Source organism: Uloborus diversus, chromosome 9 (assembly GCF_026930045.1).
Source record: "Uloborus diversus isolate 005 chromosome 9, Udiv.v.3.1, whole genome shotgun sequence".
Classification (NCBI taxonomy): Eukaryota; Metazoa; Arthropoda; class Arachnida; order Araneae; family Uloboridae; genus Uloborus; species Uloborus diversus.
The window spans coordinates 40308538-40329185 of NC_072739.1; the positions used below are offsets into that span (position 1 = coordinate 40308538).

General features: G+C 33.4%; 1 protein-coding gene across 1 annotated transcript in view; it reads left to right on the top strand.

The window, feature by feature from the left end:
* The window catches only part of LOC129229823 (uncharacterized), a 100906-nt gene that overhangs the window by 43796 nt on the left and 36462 nt on the right, over positions 1-20648 (top strand). The window contains exons 3-5 of the mRNA XM_054864197.1: positions 5829-5924; positions 8645-8711; positions 10298-10357. Of these exons, the coding sequence (XP_054720172.1) occupies positions 5829-5924; positions 8645-8711; positions 10298-10357 (223 nt within the window). The remainder of the gene's footprint in view (positions 1-5828; positions 5925-8644; positions 8712-10297; positions 10358-20648) is intronic.

Genomic DNA, 20648 nt, shown 5'->3' on the forward strand with positions numbered 1-20648 from the left:
TTTCTTAAACGAAAACATCTTGTGAGCGTATTTTTCGATATTGAAAAAGCATACGACCGTACCTGGAGGTATGGGATCCTCAAAACCCTTCATGAGTATGGGTTGCGAGGTAATTTACCCATCTTTCTCTCCAATTTTCTGAAACATCGTTCTTTTCGTGTATGCGTCAAGTCTGTTCTGTCGGATACCTTCATTCAAGAAGAAGGAGTACCCCAGGGGAGTGTACTAAGCATAACTCTATTCATTATAGCAATTAATAGCTTAATTGACCAATTGCCCCCCGCCGTAAAAGGTACCATGTTCGTGGATGATTTTCAAATTTCTTTCTCATCAACGAGCATGAGTATCATTGAAAGACAACTTCAAATTGCAATCAATAAAGTAACCCAATGGGCGGAAGAAAATGGGTTCACTTTCTCTGCTCAAAAAACATTCTGTATCCACTTCTGCCGTAAAAGAGGGCTTCACCCTGATCCGAATCTTCTCCTCAATAATCAACCAATAGCTGTAAAAGATCAAGGAAAATTCCTTGGTCTCACCCTTGATAATAAACTAAAATTTATACCGCATATACAAGAGTTAAAAAAGAAATGTTCATTAAAATTAAATATCCTTAAAGTCTTAGCGAATACTTCTTGGGGTGCTGATACAGAGTCTCTGTTAAGAATATACAGGGCTCTGATACGCTCAAAACTTGATTATGGATGTCAAATTTATGGCTCCGCTGCAAAAACCTATCTGAAAAGTCTGGATCCAATACATAATCAGGCACTGCGCATCTGCACAGGAGCGTTTCGAACTTCGCCTATCAACAGTCTTCATATCCTTGCACACGCACAATCTCTAAACAATAGACGCCTCAAACTTTCATTAAATTTTTACTTCAAAACAAAACCCTGCACCAATCACCCACTACATCTCCACATTTTTAATCCATCTAATGTTGCTTTATTTCTACACCGGCCTTCGATGACCCCAACATTTGGGATCCGAATGCGTCGGGTACTCTCAGACCTGCAGCTATCGGATTTAAAAACCGTTAACACAATAAAACGAATTGAACCATGGTGCGAAGTCATACCTTCTATAATCAATGATTTCTCAAAATTCCCTAAACAAACTACCGCTAATACAGTTTATCAACAAGTCTTCCACGAGATCAAAAGCAAGTATTCTGGTTATAAGCACATTTTCACTGACGGATCAAAAGCAAACGATCACGTCGGCTTTTCCACAATAATTAATGATCAAGTTACGGCAGAAAAATTAAACACATCTTGCTCTGTATTTACTGCAGAAATAAAAGCCATATTTTCATCTCTAGAATCAATAGCCCAATCTGTTCATAGAAAGTGGGTGATATTCACTGACTCAAAGAGTTCAGTGGAAGCCATCACTCATTGCAATAATAACAGCCATCCTATAGTCATCCAATCATATCTTTTATACAAAAACCTTATGCAAAATAATTTTCGTGTTCTTTTTTGTTGGATCCCTGGTCATGTAGGCATTGCAGGCAATGAGGCAGCCGACTCAGCTGCCAGAGCTGCAAGTATCCTGGTCGATAATAGTGTCCCTTTCGATGACATCAAAAACGCCGTCGTTGTAAGCCTCAACACGTATTGGCAGGGGACGTGGAATTCAGAAATCCAAAATAAATTGCATTCGATCCAGCCCTCCACTAGAGGTTTTAAATCATTAAATATCACCAGGAGAAAACAAGTCTTATTAGCTCGACTTCGCATTGGACATACCAGATTTACCCATAAATATCTCTTATGTCATGAACCAGTTCCAACATGCATTACATGTGATGTAAATCAGACAGTGTTGCACATTTTATGCAACTGCCCAAATTTTAATCTAATTCGTTATAAATATTTTAATAATTTTAACCCATCTTTGAAGGAGTTGCTGGGGGAGCCGCCCCATCGCAATTTGTACTCCTTCCTCCAGGAGATTGGATTCTCCTTTTTAATTTAGTGTTTGTCTCGACATTATGTGATTTCGTCCTTCCTTTGTTTTTCAAGATATTGTTTTGCCCATTTTGTCTTTATCTTCAAATTGTTTAAATGTTTTTATCGGCTGCACCTTTTAACACTAACACTTGTAGTTTTATGCTTTCTTCTTCAAAATATGCTTTTATTTACCTTATTCTTTAATGAAAAATAAATAGCATATAATAATATATCGTTTGGCGCAGTATAGCCCTCAAGGGCTCTTGCGCCATAAAAATCAAACCAACCAACCAACCAACCAACCAAAACAAGAACAAAGAATAAAAGTACAGAACACAACAACAAAAATAAAACTACAGTAAATCTACAAATTGTTCATCATCTCTCCAATATTTCTCTCACAAGTGTCCAAGTCCAGCGCAGGGCAGTGATCAAATGTTTCACATCCATTTCTTCACACATGCTGCACAGTGGCAAAAAAGACTTGACAAAATTTTTATTTGGTGCAGATGCTTGGCGAAACAATCATGGCCAAAATGGCAATACAATGCCAAATATGGCAACAGATCTGCCCCTTGGCCAAAGAGGAATTCATGTGATTTCTTCAACCCACTTCCTTTTTATTTGACTTTTTTGTTTTTAGAGGAGGTAGGTAGGAGGCATGAATTTAGAAATTGTATTCAACATAGAAATGAGCATATCTTGTAAATGTATGCAAAGCTACAGTAATTCTATTAAACAGGAATCCAAATGATGGTGAGCAATACTCCCCCCCCTTTTTTTTTTATTACAATCAAACAAGCCTCCTATATTTTCTCTAATTCCCTTCTAATTCTCCTATGCTCCCGCAAATGCAATCGCCATTTCCTTTAATGTGAAATCTTTTTAAATATGTTTGAAAGGGGTCGTGTCCCGTTATAAATTGAATTAATCCTTTGTCTAAAATGTATCTATTTAAACTAACCCTCTGAAAATATATTTTTATTTCTTTGTCTGTGTCATCATAGCGTTCTTTCCAGGCTAATAGGAGCTGTCTCTTTATTTGTTGTTTTAGATAAGATTTTGGTAGGGGTGTCTTTATGTTGATTGTGTCTTTAGATGTTGAGGCTTTCACCAACCTATCCCTATGTTCGTTTCCTTCTTTGTCGTTGTGTGCTTCAAGCCAAATTATCCTTATGTTATCTTGTTCATTTAATTTTACTTTTGTACATTTAATTTGATTTGTGTTGCTTTTTTGCTTTTCTAATGCTTTAATTGTGGATTCGCTGTCTGTTCAGATTACTGATGTTTTATTTTTATTAGAATTAATTTTTAGCCAGTCTATTGCTTGTTCTATTGCTGGAAGTTCAGCATGAAATACTGTATTTTTGTCCTGTAGTCTGTTTTGTGTGCTGTGTATTGGTCTTTTATTTTGATAAGAAACATAAGCGTGTCCCACCCCTGTTTCTGTCTTTGACCCGTCAGTGTAGACTTCGAAGTTAATTTGATCTGTTGGTTTGATTAATGCATTTAGTTTTTCATCAAAATTACTTTTTAATTTACGTATGGAAATTTGGGTTGTTTTTCATAATCTTCGTGAAGGAATAATTTATTGTTGAATGCAGGGTTTGAAATAGAGCGCGGGATTGCGCGAAACGCGCAAAAAATCGGTAAATCCCGCGCAATCCAAAGGTCCGTGCAGGATTTCCCCCTGCAAAGTCTTAAACTCGATAACGAACCCCGAAAGCGGAAAAGGTAAAAAAAATTTAAAAATCCATTTTCATTTTGGATAGATGGAAAAACATTTAATAAAGCATCCGTCAATTCAAAGCAATTCAAGTTTAACTGACAAATTCCGATTCGCTGACATCAACGAATTCCGATCCGCCGACATCAACCGATTCGATCCACCGACATCAACTGATTCCGATCCACCAACATCAACCGATTCCGATCCGCTGACATCAACCGATTCCGATCCACCGACATCAAACGATTCCGATCCGCCGGTCGAAATGCGATCCGAAAGCTGCTGGAAACGACAGCCCGTTTTCGAAAGGTATAGGCAATTTTTTACTTTAACATTTTGATCGTTAGAAAAAAAGTCTTTGTGCAATGGAAATATTATTCTAAAAAATGGGGACCGAACCTCATTCGGATAATTAGATCCAGAAAATGGCCTATTTAAAAAAATAATTGAGCGTATGTGTATGTTATTTAGTTGTAAAATACTTCGATAAAAATTAAATAATAACATAAAATTGCAAAATTACTGAATAATTATTTGAATTTGTGTGGGGTTGTTATTACACTAAAAATATTATAATTTAAAAATGAATAAATAGAAAAATGAAATAAAAATGAATTATAAAAAAATTCTAAACAAATTTTCAGAACTTGTAAAAATTCTCCCTCAAATTCAAAAAATCCCCCCTGGAATCTGAAGTAAAGGGGGACATTCCCCCCTAGAAATTGAACCCTATTTCAAACCCTGGTTGAATGTCTGTTGTAGTGTAAAATATTTTTATATATACAATCTAATTTGACGTATAAATCTAGTGGAGGGGGGGGGGGGGCTCCTATTAAAATTTGTGCTGATATGGTGGGTATTTTCTTGTAGCCTCTGGCTAAAGTCGTTACGAGCTTTTCCTGGATTGTTATTACCCCATCTGTATTTTGCACATCCAGATCCTGTCTCCGGACGTTGCTTCCGTGCAGTATTGATTTTAAAATTACTGCATCGTAAATTTGTTTTACGTTTTTAGTACTTAAACCCCATTTTCCGCCTTTTAACTTTGCAATCTGACCTAGCTTTATTGATGTTTTTTCTTTTAAATAATTAATATGATGGGTCCAAGTCATGTTTTTGTTAAGGTACACTCCTGTTAGCTACCACTACGGTAGCAAGAAGATTGAATTTCGGTTGCGTGCATAATAAAAACTATGTTTCCTTGGATAATCAATTTATTTAGTCATCCTCAAGGCTCACAAACTTACAAGGTACTAATCGTTCCTGGTGCTATTCTCACAACAACGACTCCGTTACACTGGCAGTCAAGGTACCAATCATCGATGAGAACAATATTCCTTACAAGCTTCACAATAATTATAAGACTTATTATGTTCAAAATTCATAGTAATGGAAAGTTTTATCCTACTCACTGCATTCTTGGCTTTATCTCAAAACTGTTGATTCTGGTTTGTAGTATTGCACTTTGAATGAATCCCGTTTTCCATTTTAGAACAACACTTTTTGATAAAACGTCAAGTCACTCAAGTCAATCTTGGCATTTTCTTTCTGCTAAATGCCCAAAAGTTGTAAAATGAAGGAACCAAAAATACACTCGTCAATCTCTGCAATTTGAGAGAGCTACACTTTAGGATTTCAAAACTAAATTATAACATTCTAAGCAGAATAATAACTTTGTGTCAAAACACAACTAAAGACATTCCAAATTTTGAAAATAAATCAAAGTTTTGCAGCACAGCAAATTCAATTCAAACACAGCAATTGTTTTCTTCTTTGAACCTTGATTCAAGCTTTTTCTTAAAGTAAACATGATTTCTAACATGATTTGTGTAAATATTTTTATTTATTTTTTTATAGGTAGAAAAATAAATATTTTGAAGCAAATTCATTAAAAAAAGTTAGCAGTCCGAGGGTTAATCTATTTTTTTACTGTATTAAAATGCTTTTCTGTTTTTCACAAAAGATTTTTTTTTTCTGGTTTGTCATATTCAGTATTTAACTATTACCTATCTGATCACATACAACAACTTTTAGGCAACTATGGCTAACTTATGCAAGAATTTCTCTCCTCTTTTTTGACAAATTTATTTCATGACATTTTAACAACCACACTGATGCAATATTGTATTTTGTCGTTTTAGTTCTCCCCATCTTCAAGCAGTAAAAAGATTTTTAAAAGAAAACAAAAGAAAAGAGAAGTTTGAGAAATATGTGTATTCGAGTGAGGATTTAAACAGGTATTGTAAATTGTTTCGCTACTCATGTTAGTGTTTTCCATCTATTTCTACTTGGACTCATATTTTTGGGGAGGTTGTGCAGTAAAAAATGTCTTTTTATTACTTTCTTTGTGATAGTTTTTTTTTTTTTTTTTTTTTTCCAATGCAGCAGTACAGACATTATCTTTATACCATGTTTCTGATAGTAAAAGGTTTAAATATGATGCAAGTTTAAATGTCGCTTTCTAATGAAAGTAAAATATAGTTTACTTCAAAATCCCGGTTTCTTTCCTTTAAACTGTAGTTTATCTGATCTAATTATAGGGTAAAATAACAGCAGAGATTTTCATGACTTTTTTTGAGAACATTTTCAAATTAATTTTTTCCCCTTCATAAAAATTTTTTGACTACCTTTTTTTTCCTGAATTTTTTTATGTGTACCTATTGTCATCAATCATGAATATATTTTCAGAACAAAACATTATACGATTCATGCCACTTCACTCCTCCCACCTTGTTTTACAGGTGTTTACAGTACAGGTGTTTTACAGTAAGAGTAAGATTCTAGAAATTAAACCTCAGTGTATAGGTTTTTGACTCAGAGAAGAAAATCCCTTCTCTCTCTATATACTGAGGTGACAAAGGTCATAGAATGTCTCCTAATGTCATGTCGAACCTGCTTTTGCCCAGTGAATTCTAGAGGCTTGATGTGCTACGGACTTGTCAAGTTGTTGGAAGTCACCCTGTAAAAATATTGTAGCAATCTGCCTTTATTCTGCATGCATCCACAATTCCAACAGTTAATGGTGCAGGACCTCTCAGCTATTGACAAGGATTATTAGAGGAATTTAGGATAATAATGCGGAGCTGCGACCTTTTTGCATTGGAAATTTTTAACAATTGCTGTTCTTATCAAAAGGAGAGACTTTTGGAATTATTGAAGATTTTATGGTACTGTTTGTGAGGGAACAGTTGAGAATACGTTTTGTGCATATTTTAACTGAGTAAAAAGTTGAAATTCTTTGTTTGAACAATCTTAAATTCTTCTCTAACAGCGTCCACTAGCTACTTATAATCTCTTAGAATGGGTAGGATAGTAAAATAAAATTTCATAAAACGGAAAGAAACTCACTTTTCTCTTTTTTGTTGTAAAATGTTTAGACAATGCATTGTCTATCAGACACATATGCATCATGTGTTTCAGATCAATTATTTATTTTTTACTGTGAGATGGAAGAATTTTGCTATTAGCAGCTTTGATTAAAATCATGATTACAAAATAAATAAATAAATAAATAAATAAAATTTGAATAATTTTTTGAGTTTTATATGTATTTAAGTAATATTTGATATTAACAAATGAAACTGTTCAAGTTAGATGTCTAAATCAAATAATTCTTTTTTAATACTTAATAAAACATTAAAGTTGGCAAAGTTGTATAATTTTTGTAATTTTAGTCACATCTGGTAACCATGAACTGCAGGTGTATATTTGAGTTTAACAAAAACTTGTTACAATATTAAGTCTCATATCCAGATGGGTTTATTTCAGACTTTTTTCAACAATCAAAATAGACAACATCTTTTCCACTTTCTTTTAAAATAAATTAAAGAATTTTAAAACAATATAGAATTATATTAACTTCAGAAACAAAGGGGGAAAAACATGAAGCATTAAATTAATTTCTGTGTGTGTGTGATTTTTTAAAAATTGTTTTGAAAAAAAACCCCCTAAAATAAAATGCATGATTAAAAAAAAAAAAAACAAAAAGCCTACTTGACTTTTAAATCTGGAATGAGAAGCAGGCAATTAAAAAAAAAAAAATCTTACATTTTGTTTTATTGTTTTGATTTAATGAAAGTTGAAAAGGGTTGTATAAACAGTTAATTTTTAAGTGAATAGTTAAATGGCATAACTCCTGACAGATAAGTAGTATACAATCTAATTTATTATGCTTAGTTTCATTGAAAAGCAACATCTTGTTTCATGTACCCTTTGGAAGTTCTTTTCCTTTTAATTTTATTGCTATGATATTTTTTAAAATTTTTTCTCCAGTTTCATTTTATTTTATTTAACAACAATATGAGTCATTCTTTTTTCTTTTGGTAATATTTGTTTGTGTACCGTAAACTCCCGATTATCCTCAAGCGGTTTATCCGCGGGGCAGATTATCTGCAAACCCATCGATAATCTAGAATATGTCTTTTCGCAGCGAAAAAGAAATACCAATAGCTGTTTTTTTTTTAATCGAAAAATTGTAAAATCAAATTCTGCTGTTTTTGATTTATTTATTTTTTGTGCTTTCTTCATCGTACATACTTGATCTTTATTGATGTTAAATTCTGTTGTGCAAAAACACAAACCATTTTTACTGTGCTTCATATATTTTCACTGTTTGTAGAAAGTATTATGCATCAATACAGCTCAGTTTTTGAAGTACTACTACTTTTACCTTGTTTGTAACTCATTTCATCTTTTTTTGCGGTTTATCCTCAATTTTTATTATCTGCTTCACATGTGCCACCCAATTCCGCAGATAATTGAGAGTTTACTTTACTCTTTTCTAATCAAATTCATTCTTCTGAAATTTAAAAAAAAAATCAACTGATTTATTCATGATTTAAATTGTAATTTAAGTTGGGTTGATTTAAATTGTTCAACCCCGACTGTTAGGGTAATATTATTAATTATCCAATGTAGCTTACTTGGATGTAACTAACATTTTCTGTTTATGTTTCAGATTTTTAGAAAATGCCTCTGAAGAAATAAAAAGGTACTTAAAAAAGATGGACATAATAAATGATATGGTAAATAATGTTAAAGAAATAAATTTTAAGCTTTATGAAATGAAATTATATTATATTGATGCTCATTCCTACTGAAAATCCCTGCTGTCAAAAAAGGCCTTATTGTATGTGTATATACAGTCGGACCTTCATATATCAAGGTAACAAATTTCTGGTAACCAAAAAAAAAAAAAAAAATTCATAAATAGAAGTCTTTGATATTTTGAAGCAATCTTAGTTTGTCATTAATTGCTCCTAAAATATTGAAATGAATGCTAATTTTCTTGTTTGAAACATTTACTGAGTGCTACATAGTTTCTAAAGAGCCTACTGTGTTGCAGTTTCAATGCTTTCATTATGGCTTTCCGATTTCTTATAATAGTAGATTCTCTGCTTGCTAAAATTCTAAATTTACCAGAAATGGCATTTTTGTGCCTTCAAATGTCTTCATTCTTCGACAATTCAACTTTATCCGCAACATTAAGGGATTTTCATTTTGACAGTGTAATCGAGAGAAAAGTAAAAAATCAAAAAGAATTTATACTTAACTTGAATAATTTTCTCTGAGTTTAAAGAAACTAGGAATGGCAATCAATAGACAAAAGAGAGAGCTTGAAACTAATTTTACTGTATTGTTGATTGCAATCAAGAATTAAAATAAACTTCAGGGAATTTAAGGACTCCAGAACGTAGTAACGACCTTTCTATGCACCCTCCCAACCATGGCTTCCTTCTGAGTTTTGTAGCGACCTTTACTAAACTTCATTTTCCCCCTTTAACCTTCAGTTTTTGTGAGACAACGATCTAAAATAGAAGAAATTTCTAAATGTCTTGCAAAAAAATTCGTAGAGATTTTTTTGAAAAATAGAAACAATTTTCCTATATAATGAACTTGGAAGTTCGATGCATAGATAATTTTGATGTGTGGAAGCTCGATGTATAGAGGTTTGGCTGCAGTTGCATATTAATCAACTCAGCCCCCAACGTTCAGATCCAAAGCTCATATGTAAATTGACACCTTACTTTCAGAGAAAAATGGGAACATCTTGCCAAATGTTTTAAAAAGAAAAATGAAAGGTAATGAACAGGTTATGTGTGTGTTTTTGGGATCGGGGTTTTTTTGCAAAAGATTTGTTTTCACCATGGTGTTGCTTTTATCCTGAACTAGTATCAATAAAATGTTGCTGTATGATTTCCTGCAGTCTTTTGCATGCATTTGTTTTTAAAACAGCCTTTAATTTCCATGTGATCAGTCACAAAGAAGGTTTGCAAATTCAGAGTTAGTCATGTCTCCGTATAGCGAACACTCGATTTAACGAAGTTCTCTATATAACAAAGCATGTTCAGTGACACAAAGTTTCAGTAAAAAAGCATGTAAATCTGTCTCTCTTTGACGAATACCAAATGGCCAGATTTCTATATTGCAAAGTTTTTATGGAGGTTTATGTCCCCCCCTCATTCTTAGTTAAATAATGTTGTTAGTTAAAAAATTGATCTAAGGAAGTAAATGTTGAATTTATACACTAGTTAATAGTTATTTGCTGCAGAAAGCGATATTTATTTTACTAATTTCTGTTTATTTAATTTTTACTTTGTATCTTCTACAGGTAGTCAAGCAGATTAAAGATGTCGAGTGTTCAAGAAAAGAACTTTTAATGGATAAAAAGGTATGCTATGTTAAGATATTTGTCTGCTTTTCATTGTACTTAATTTTGCTTATTAGAAGATGCATCAAATAAATGTTTCAAAAATTCCTCTGTGAGAAACAATCTTTACTTTGGATCTCCGCCAGCGGTAAAAATAGAAATTAAAATCCAGGTGTAACCATGCCTGAAATAAGTTTTTAAATTGTCAAAATGAAAAACCTCTAGGTGCCATTTTACATGTAAGGTTCTTTTAAAAAACCAATTTAACTCTTTCCTTCCCAAGCAAAATTTTCTTATTTGTCTTTTCCTTCCTGAGCAGATAGCCCAAATCCACGTGCAAATGCTTTCCCCCTCTCAGACATTCAAATTTTTTCACTGCTGACAGCTAACACCACGCCTTTGACAAGAGCCAGGTGCTTCAAGGTTCGGGGTGGAGCAGCTTTTGCAATTCAAGCAAATTTCTGAGAATTTGGCTCAAAAACGGAAAAACATCATTCTATAATTCATATAGCTAAAGTGTTTTTTTTTTTTCGTAAAATTCAGTGATACTATATATATATATATATATATATATATATGTAAAGGTAAACGTGATAAATTGGTCATTGTATGTAACTAGCGGTGATTATACATAATCACCAATAAATCTGGTAAATGTGATACATTATTCAATATTTATCAAGTTTACCGGCTTATTTGTATAATCTCCTGGAGTGTTTGTTAGCAATTAAAATAACATTATACTAATATCAATAAAACCTACGAAACTATTTCAAGTAAAAAAAGTATTAGAAGTGTTGCTGCTTTATAATTTTTTTCAGGACAACAAATTGAATGATAACATGATTAATTTAATTAGCAATGTCACTTCAGAGAAGGGGGGGGGGATAGCATTTGCTCCGAGTGTCACCCTTTGGGGGGGACAACCAAAATGGATTTGAGTTTATAAAGAATAAAAAATTCCTCATGTCTGTAAAATATTTAGAATTTATTTTCACAATGGATTTTTAATCCATTGTATATTTCAAATAAAATATATATTTTTTTTATAACAATAGTTCAGAAAATCAATATAAATTCAATATTGTTCAGATTTATTCATCATCGCTATTGTTTTTTTTCTTTTTCGGATTTTTTAAAATTTTATTTATGTATTTATTTATTTTTTCTGTTAGTTACAATCAGAATTCTGTGGTGTGGAATCAGGCCAAATGATCGTAAGTGGCACCGCGTGCTGCATTGCAAAAATCAACCCCAGATTCGAAACAAACTCCACAGTTAACACGAAAAAACTAACTACACTTGTGTTAGAACCATTAGAGCTCCTATATTTGTCATAATACATTGAAGGAGATGTATCACTAACCATGCACCCATGTGGACATCATCTACTTTAAAAACATGTATAGCATTTTTTCGTCGTCAAATCTCAGAAATATTTTTCATTATTTAGGCTCGTAAACAAGTACTCTTCGGTATCTTAAAATGTAAAAATGGAGTTAAAATACTACCATAAAAAACAAAATTTCAAATCATACCAAGAGGTTTAATACGGACGTAAAACACATTACATCATATTAACATTCTGCCGTTGCACATTCAATACAGATACATATGCGAAGCATTAATGAGAAAACATATCACACGACATTACCATCACGTTATTTTATGCCCAAAATAATTGACAATACCAGTGTGATACAAAAGCATTAGTATATACCTGTAATTACTAATCAATTACTAATAGTACAAAGGATATCATATCTTTACAACAATGTGTTACGTATATGGCATCTCGCCATTTTCCTATCCTTCCGCATTGCTGGGTGCTCTCCCATCGGCTCTCAATCGGCAAGTCGGGCACTAATGCCTAAAAATTCGTTGCAAGAAAAAAAAAGCTTTTACAATCCATCCAACCATTTACAGGCCAATCATTTTCTTCTCCGCAAATCCCCTGTTCTAATTCAAAAAAACATGCATGGAACTTCCAGTTGCGTTACAGCTAGTTAACTCATCCCTCAAAACAGAGGCAGTGCTGCAAGCGGTGAATGATAATCGAAAGATTAATGCGCTACGATTTTAGGTTTCACCAAAACGTGTAGGATAGGGGGGACAAATTGCCAGAGTGTGTAAGGCGACAGTTGCATATAGCGTCAACTTGAAAAAAATGTAAACATCTCATTTTGTTGAGTAGCGGCATATGAGGGATATAATGCAGGTGAAATGTATACAACTGAAATATGGTAATCTGTATACCACACATACATTCGTTAAAAACAAGCTATACATAAACATAATATACAAATTTCGTATTCCCATGCACTTTGAATTGGGTGTCCTAAATTGGTTCTTTTCTTTTCTACATTTAAAACAAGTTTTCTTGCTACCCTCGATTTTTTTCCTTTTGTGCTGATGCTCGAAAATACTTTCAACTACACTCACACATCTTTTTCGACTTGTAAAATTTTGAACTATTTGTTCAGTTAATTTAGTTGTGAAATCCTTTAGTGTTTCAGGTCGATGTGCTTGAGGATAGTTTGTTACACTCATAATGATGAATGAATTTACTATTGTTGTGTCCAACAGAAACCAGAAGAGGTAATACCACCACTTCATTGATTTCCTCGAGACACTGTAGTACTTTTGACATTGGTCTGCCAAATCAACCCCTCCCATATTGGAGTTGTACAGTTGTAAAGCTTTAGGGCAACTAATTTCATTAATTTCTTTACCTTTTCTTCTTTTTACTGTAACTAAACTCATCTCCAAGTGTGGATATGATGCTGATTGGTTTTTTGTCAAGCCAAGTGCTGCACAACAAATGCTGTTCCTGACTGCACTGGAAAGTAACACTTTGACCTTGGAAATTTAGCTGTACTCGTTCTCTTTTAAACCCTCCGCCAACTGTTCCCTATTGGATGTAACAGTACCACATGACACAATACTCTTTTTCAGAAGTACTCTTGCTAATTTAACGCTTGAAAAAAAAAAAAAAGCGATAAAAATAAACTTCATAAAATTTAGCTTTCAATGGTTGAACCAAATTCATCACAACGTCATACCCTAATCCGTTATTGCATCTTTCTACGGCATCACTTTTTCCACCATGAACATTAAAATTATGCACATATCCAAAATGAAATGTGCATAACATCCATATTTTTATCCCCCTTTTTGCTGGGTTTAGAGGCATACAGTAAACTCCCGATTATCCATGGAATTGGGTGGCACAAGTGCCGCGGATAATAAAAATCTCGGATAACCGCAAAAAGACTAAAATGGGGGACAAATCAGGTAAAAATTGTCCTATCTCAAATTCTTAACTGTATTGATGCATAACACTTTCTGCAAACAGTGAAAATATATATAGAGTACAGTACAAATGTTTTGTATTTTTGCACAATCGAACTTAACATCAATAACAAACAAGTGTATGTACGATGAAGAACGCACAATAATAATAATAATAATAAAATTAAATTAAGTCAATCAATCAAGCAAAAACAACTGAGTGTAAATTTACAATTTTTCAAAAAAAAAAAAAAAAAAACCAGCCACTGGTATTCGCTTTTTTACTGCGAAAATACATTTTCGTGATTGTTGATTGATTCGCGGATAATCGGGAGTCTACTGTATATTGCACGATGCCAAGTCTTCCTTTGTACTTTATTAATGCCTCATCCGCTGTCAGTTCTTTATGAGGATAAAAATGTTGTTTGAATTTAATCTTTCAATTTCACAATCAAGGTTCAAGCTTTTGAAAAATATAATCTGGGTTATTTCTTGGCTTCTCTATTTATTTATCAGATATATAAAAGTATCGTAAAATTTGGAAGAATCTATTTTTTGGCATTATTTTTTAAATCATATCATGGCTGAGAACTGGATTAGTGCATCAATAATCTGTTCTATGTGACATTCTAACCATACTCATTACAAAATTATGATACTGATATGAATGAACACATCTCTTCGATACTTGTTTTTGGCCTCCAATTTTTATCAACTTTTTTAGATTTTTCAGCAGCAATTTCAGCATACAAATTTGTATTCTTCAGTATGTTTTCCATTTCTTCATCATTCACTAATAACTTTAAGTAGTGGTTGGCTATAAAAATGACATATTTCAAAATCATCTGAACACCCCCTATATTTGTTCTACTCATCACCCTGATTACTTTGGTGTATTACATGTCATGTTTGGTTGGAATTTCAGATGGTGCAGGCCAATTTAGTGAAGAAAACTGTCATTTTTTGTATTGCGGCAATAATTTATATGTTTTAGGCCATAACTTTATCAATTTTTCAGCTAAGACAATGATTTTGATGTCTCTACATATGTTTTCATAATTAAGAGGCATCAGGAGTGAAATCTTAAACCTAATTCTTCTTTATAATTAAAAAAAAAAAAAAGAATAATTAAAGGCGACACTACGATTTCCCATTGATTAACATAACAATAGAAGAATTAAGCTTAAGACTTCACTCCTGAGCACCTTTAATAAATAATAAATGCAATTACAATGTTAACTGTTAATCTCTGCCTAAAATGTCACCATATGCACAAATTTAATTAATATTATTAATTAGGAAAAGCGTAAAAAGTATCCTGATCACTTAAACAATCATGCATGTAGAGATGTTTACATTTTTTTTATTTAAAGCCTAAATGAAATTATTATAACAATTTTTCATAGCGCCACCTATATTCTTTTAGGTCTTAATTTTTACAATTATGACTAACCCTGTTTTTAACTGTAACCTCAGCCATGGAAAAATGTAAACATCTCCACATGCATGTTTGTTAATGTTAAAATGACCAGTAAACTTTTTATGTTTTCCTTAATTCTTTTTTGAATTTAAATTTTTCATGTTTAAAAGCAAGCAGAACAAATCTGTGCACTTTTATTAACCAAAATCATGAGTGGCAAGGAGTTGAGATTTGTTTTCATGGACAAACTTCCTCTTATTAGTGAATGTGTGTTGGCCATTACTAGTTGTGCTCCATCGTATGGAAGTTCCAAGCAAAATTTAGCAGTTCATACTTTTGCTGTTGAATTGGAAATATTGTGGCACAAAGCTTTTACAAAGGAACATGTAATTTGCTTAACTACTATAAAAAAGAAGATTAATCAACATCTAAAGTTATTTCGGACAAAAGTGCAAAAAAAACGAGGAAATCGCAGAGCTAACGTAAGAAATTGGCGTGCCAACCATGCAAGTGACTTATTGGACCTTCTAAAGCCAACATCAGGTAAATAATTATATTTAATTTATTATTTTATTGCTATTGTTTTTTTTCTTGGTTGGTATGGTATATAAATTATAATTATTGTTTTTACATTGCTTTAGATTCAAATAAATTTGATTCTGATGAGAAGGCATTCTACTTTGATCAAAAGGCTCTACGTCAAGGACATCTTAGTGACCAAATTGATATTGAATATGAAGAACGTATTAGGTTACAGGATGAAACATCTGAGTTAGAAATAGAAGACAACACAGACATAGCAAATGAACAGCCAGCTTGCAGTACTTCTCAGTTTGATTTAGCTCTAGTTCAAGCTCAGAACAGATCAGGATTGGTCCGTTTTACCAAGACATTAATAGACACTTCAACACAGACTGAAAGTTCTGAAACATGGAACGAAATAATACCACCATTACGAAAAATTAGAAATGTAAATCCTAAAATTAAAATGTCTCTCGCAGTATGTAGTAGCAAAGCAGGGATTACTATTGAACAATCCCGCAAAGCTTTCAAAGCAATACTTGAATCTCTAACAGATGAGTGCTATTACTGAACAGTTGAAGATGTTCCTAATTATGTAGCTGAAACACCGAAGCGAATAAAAAAGCCAAGAATGGCAGATGATTATGAATTATACAAAAATGTCATACCTTCATCACGTGTCATTGAGCGAGTGAAACACTTACTAGCAATTGAAGAGGAACGAAACTGTGCTCTTGCTATTCTTGACACTGAGCGAAGCGACAATATAACAGTTCATTATGATTCCACTACAAGGAGACGAATCCGTGGAGAATGGACATCCATTGTTGTTAGGCTAAAAGAAGGAAGAACTTTTCGCTTGAGACCATTGTCTTTAGCAGTTGAAAACCGTGAAAATATATCAAAATTGTTGGTAGAAGAATTCAGTCGTTTGGCTGTAGCAGGTAATACAACATCAAAGACTTTGTGGGAAAAAATCTCAGCTTTGATGACTGATTCTGCTTCTAAAAATCTACATATTGAAGAGTCCGTAGCTATGACTCTTTTATCTGCACATATACCACTACATCTGCTTTGTGTTTCCCACACATGTGAAGTATTTGACCGAGGAAATATAACTGTGCTAAAAGACTGTGAAAAAAAACTGGCTTTGCGTGAAAAAATAATAGCAAGGATGCCAAATATAAAGTCATTTTTGTCACCAACAAAATGCATTGTGCAGGTGGCTCTGGAAGCTCTTACAAAGCTTGTATCAAATGATGGTCACAAGTCTTCTTTATGGGAGTCATTTGAGAAGCATGTTATAGATGCTGGAAAGAAAAAGAAACACTCTCAATTTAAAGAACGTCGTTTTGGCTTGTTAGGGTATACAGCAGCTTGCATTATTTTCCATATGGATGAGTATAAGTCACTTTTACATGAAACTAAGTGTAACAACCAACTAGTACAGGCATGTCAAATGTATCTTGACTGCGATTTCATTTTGTCTGGTTTGAAAGCCCTTTCAATTTTCACTTATAAGGTTACTATGCCATTCCTAAATATGGTTGAGCAGGTTTCGCAAAAAGATTTATTAGATATTCTACCAAAGTTGCACACAGATTTGATATCTAATTCCTTGAACACTCTGAACAAGTATGAAGTAAAATACTCATTTGAGCCTGATCAAAATTGTTCACCAATCGAGTCGCTTCTCTTAAATAAATTTTGCATGCAAGCCAGTAAAGATCTTGCTGTTCAACGTGGTAAGGAGTATGGATTTTCTGTAATCACTGGTGATAATGAAAGAGCAACTAGGCTTCACAAATTGGACGAAGCATTACTTGTTGGATTGCCAACAAATAATTTGGAATGTGGAAAAGATTTAGCGAAATTCGACAAATTAGCAGCTCGTTCAGCTGCATGTTCTAATTACAAATTTACAGGGAAGGGAATTCGAGATGATATGACTCTATTCAAATCTGCCAATCAATCTATATCTAAAACAACAAAAAATATTGCTCGAATTTTAGATGAACAAGAGCAGAAATGGGTTCAAGAACAAAACAAGATGCGGGCGGATAAACTTCAGAAATGTGTAGAGAGTGCTCAAAAGTATGTTGAAGCAGGAAATATCCTTCTTCAAAAATGTAAATCATGGAATGGTCCATTTACAGCAATAAGAGATCTTGAACAATGCCTTGAAGCTAATGCTGAAAATAAGAATAGAGTAAAACACATACTCAGGACAGAATTATGCTTTCGTCGCCATACATCGCCTCGTGATCTCCAATTCCGTCCCTACTTATACAGGGTGAATCAAATGGAAGTTGCAAATTTGAAAATAAATTTGACAATATTACTGACAAATGATGAAGAAAATGACATTTCTCAAATTCCTGACATGTATTCTGAAGAAGATACATTGAGAATTTTAACTGAACCTATATCAAATGATAGTTCTACCAGTGAAATCACAGCTATTGTTCCTGACGCTTCAGTTAATATTATTATTAATGAGCCTTGTATTGTAATTTGGGATAACAAAAATGGCAACAGGGAGTGGTATGTGGGAATTTGTTTAGAACATATTGTTGAAGAACAAATCAATAAGTACAGGATTGAACATTTAGAACGTTGGCCAAAACAGGGTGAGAGCCACCATTTGAGATGGCGTTATCCACAGAAAGCAGAAGTTCTAAATGTAGTGATTGAGCAAATTATCCCATGCAATGTAATAGGCTCATGGGAGGTATGCAGTCGTAATTCTTCTTTTATTTTGGATAACTGCCATGTTATTGACAGTCTATTCAAAGTTTTTCTTAAGAAATAAATATGTAAAGTAAATTGTGTAATCGCAAATTTTGATATTAAAATATGTTTAGAACTTTTATATTATAATTTTATTGAATTCATTGGCCATGAAAACATATGCAAAGACACCAAAATCATAATCCTAGCTCAAAAATTGGTTCAGTTATGGCCGAAAACACAAAATACTAAGTATCAATATCATGCTTTAAAAATAGAAGAGTTACGTTACTACTACTAAATCGGCCTGCACCATCTGAAATCGGCCTGCACCATGACATGTAATACACCAAAATAATCAGGGTGATGAGTAGAACAAATATAGGGGGTGTTCAGATGATTTTGAAAACGTCACCTTTTTTCGACCCTGTATAGCCAACCTCTACTTTAAGTAATCTAACTCCAATGAGCCTGCTTCTAATGAATGTTTCGAACCTGGGTTTCCAGTAAAGTGCGTTTTTTTAACTTCACTGCAGTTGACATTTGTCGACCAAGAAATCAATTCATTTTCAATATCAATGCAATCATCATTTTCTAAATCTTCATCATCAGAGTCAAAGGATGATATATATCCTGTCGCATGGGGAAATAAAATTGATACATTATTTTAGCCATCCTCTTCGGTGTCGATATCTGTTAAATCAGTGTCACTATTGAAAAGGATAGCATCAATTTCCTCCCGAGTCAAAATTCATCTTCTGCTAGAAGTAATTTCTCTGCAGCTCAAAATCGAATGATCAGTCGAAATAGTAAATGAAAATTCCCTAAGCAAAGGTGCCCTCTATTTCCTCGTAAGTTGAAATCATGTGAAATACCAGTATTTGTCCTAGCGATAAGGAACTTGTCCCAAGCTTAGACCATTGAGAGGTCCCGAGGGTAAGAGGGAGCAGATGAATAGCGTTTTCACGGGAGGGGCATCGAAACCTGCCCGAGCGATTTCACACTTCTTGACTCGGAGGGGAAAGCAAATGCATTGGGCTGGCCTGGACTATTACGGGAAGGGACAGTAGTAGATAGTTTTGGCTATAATGGGAAGGAAAGAGTTAATAGTGGTAAATTGGTTGATGGTTAGAGGTTTAAAATGGTACACTTTGTTTGAAAATTTAAGTTTTTCATACTGAAAAGAAACTACATATGGATCTTTACTAATGTTAATGCATGTTCCATATACAGTGGAACATGTAATAAGTTACCTTTGGGACCAATGTATAATTTATTTTATAACTAAGAGTTTATATGTGTGCTGATAATATTTTCTGCATTTTGTGATTCAGAACTTTTTTTTAATTTAGTAAATATTTGTCTATTTGGGAATTGATACACCTTGAGAGTAAACTAGTTCCGCAGAAAAATCCAAGTAGTAATAATTCAAAATACGAAACACTGCTGCACATGCGTGTGAAATCAAAATGATGAAATCATAGGCTTCTCCAGAAAAGCTCAAAGATCAACCGATTGGACTGCTTTCTCTAAAACTATCATCTGCACACACCCATCCACTCTATGCAAAATGCTTACTCCCCCCCCACAATGGAGAAAATATATCTGGAGAAAAGAGAGAAAAAACTTTCTAGGTTCTATTCTAGAGGAAAAACTTTCCCCCTTTCCTGCTTCCTTCTTTTCATCCCTCCCTTCTCACAAGAAGAGAGAAAAAGCGTTTGTTTTTTATCCGCTCCATTTGTATGCTCCCCCTCCCCTCTTTATGGCTTTGTTGGACATTTTCCTTTCAAGCCATTCTTGGCCTTGTCCTTTTTTCCTCCCTATCTCCCTCTGTTTCCTTCTTTATTTTTTATTGCGTGTGTCTGACCCTAAGCAAAACCCGTGAGTGAAAATGGCTTGCTTCATTTTCGCAATTGGGAAAGTCTTTTTGCGAAAAATGCGACCGTAGCGGAAACTCTGGAAAGGACTTACTACAGAAAAATCTGCAATTTCCTTCTAGAATACTGATAAATTGTGTATTGTCTGAATTGTTATCAATGATGTACGTACCCCCAGCATTTTTGGCAGAATGCAGAGAAAAATTGATGTGACATTTATCCTGAATTTTACCCGGTGGAAAAAGCAATAAGTTTGCATTTTTATGTTCTTTAGGAATACACATTTTAATAATTTCAATGGAATTTGGAGAAATTTTAACATTAAGAGCAGATTTTACTTTGAAGCAATTAGTCGAAAGTTCCTGCAAATCATTAATAGTGGTATCCTTGGTTGTAGTAATAGCATTAACCTGCTTAATTTGCTCATTAGGAGAAATGGTAATAAAGTCCAATTTAGTTTGATCAATAATGA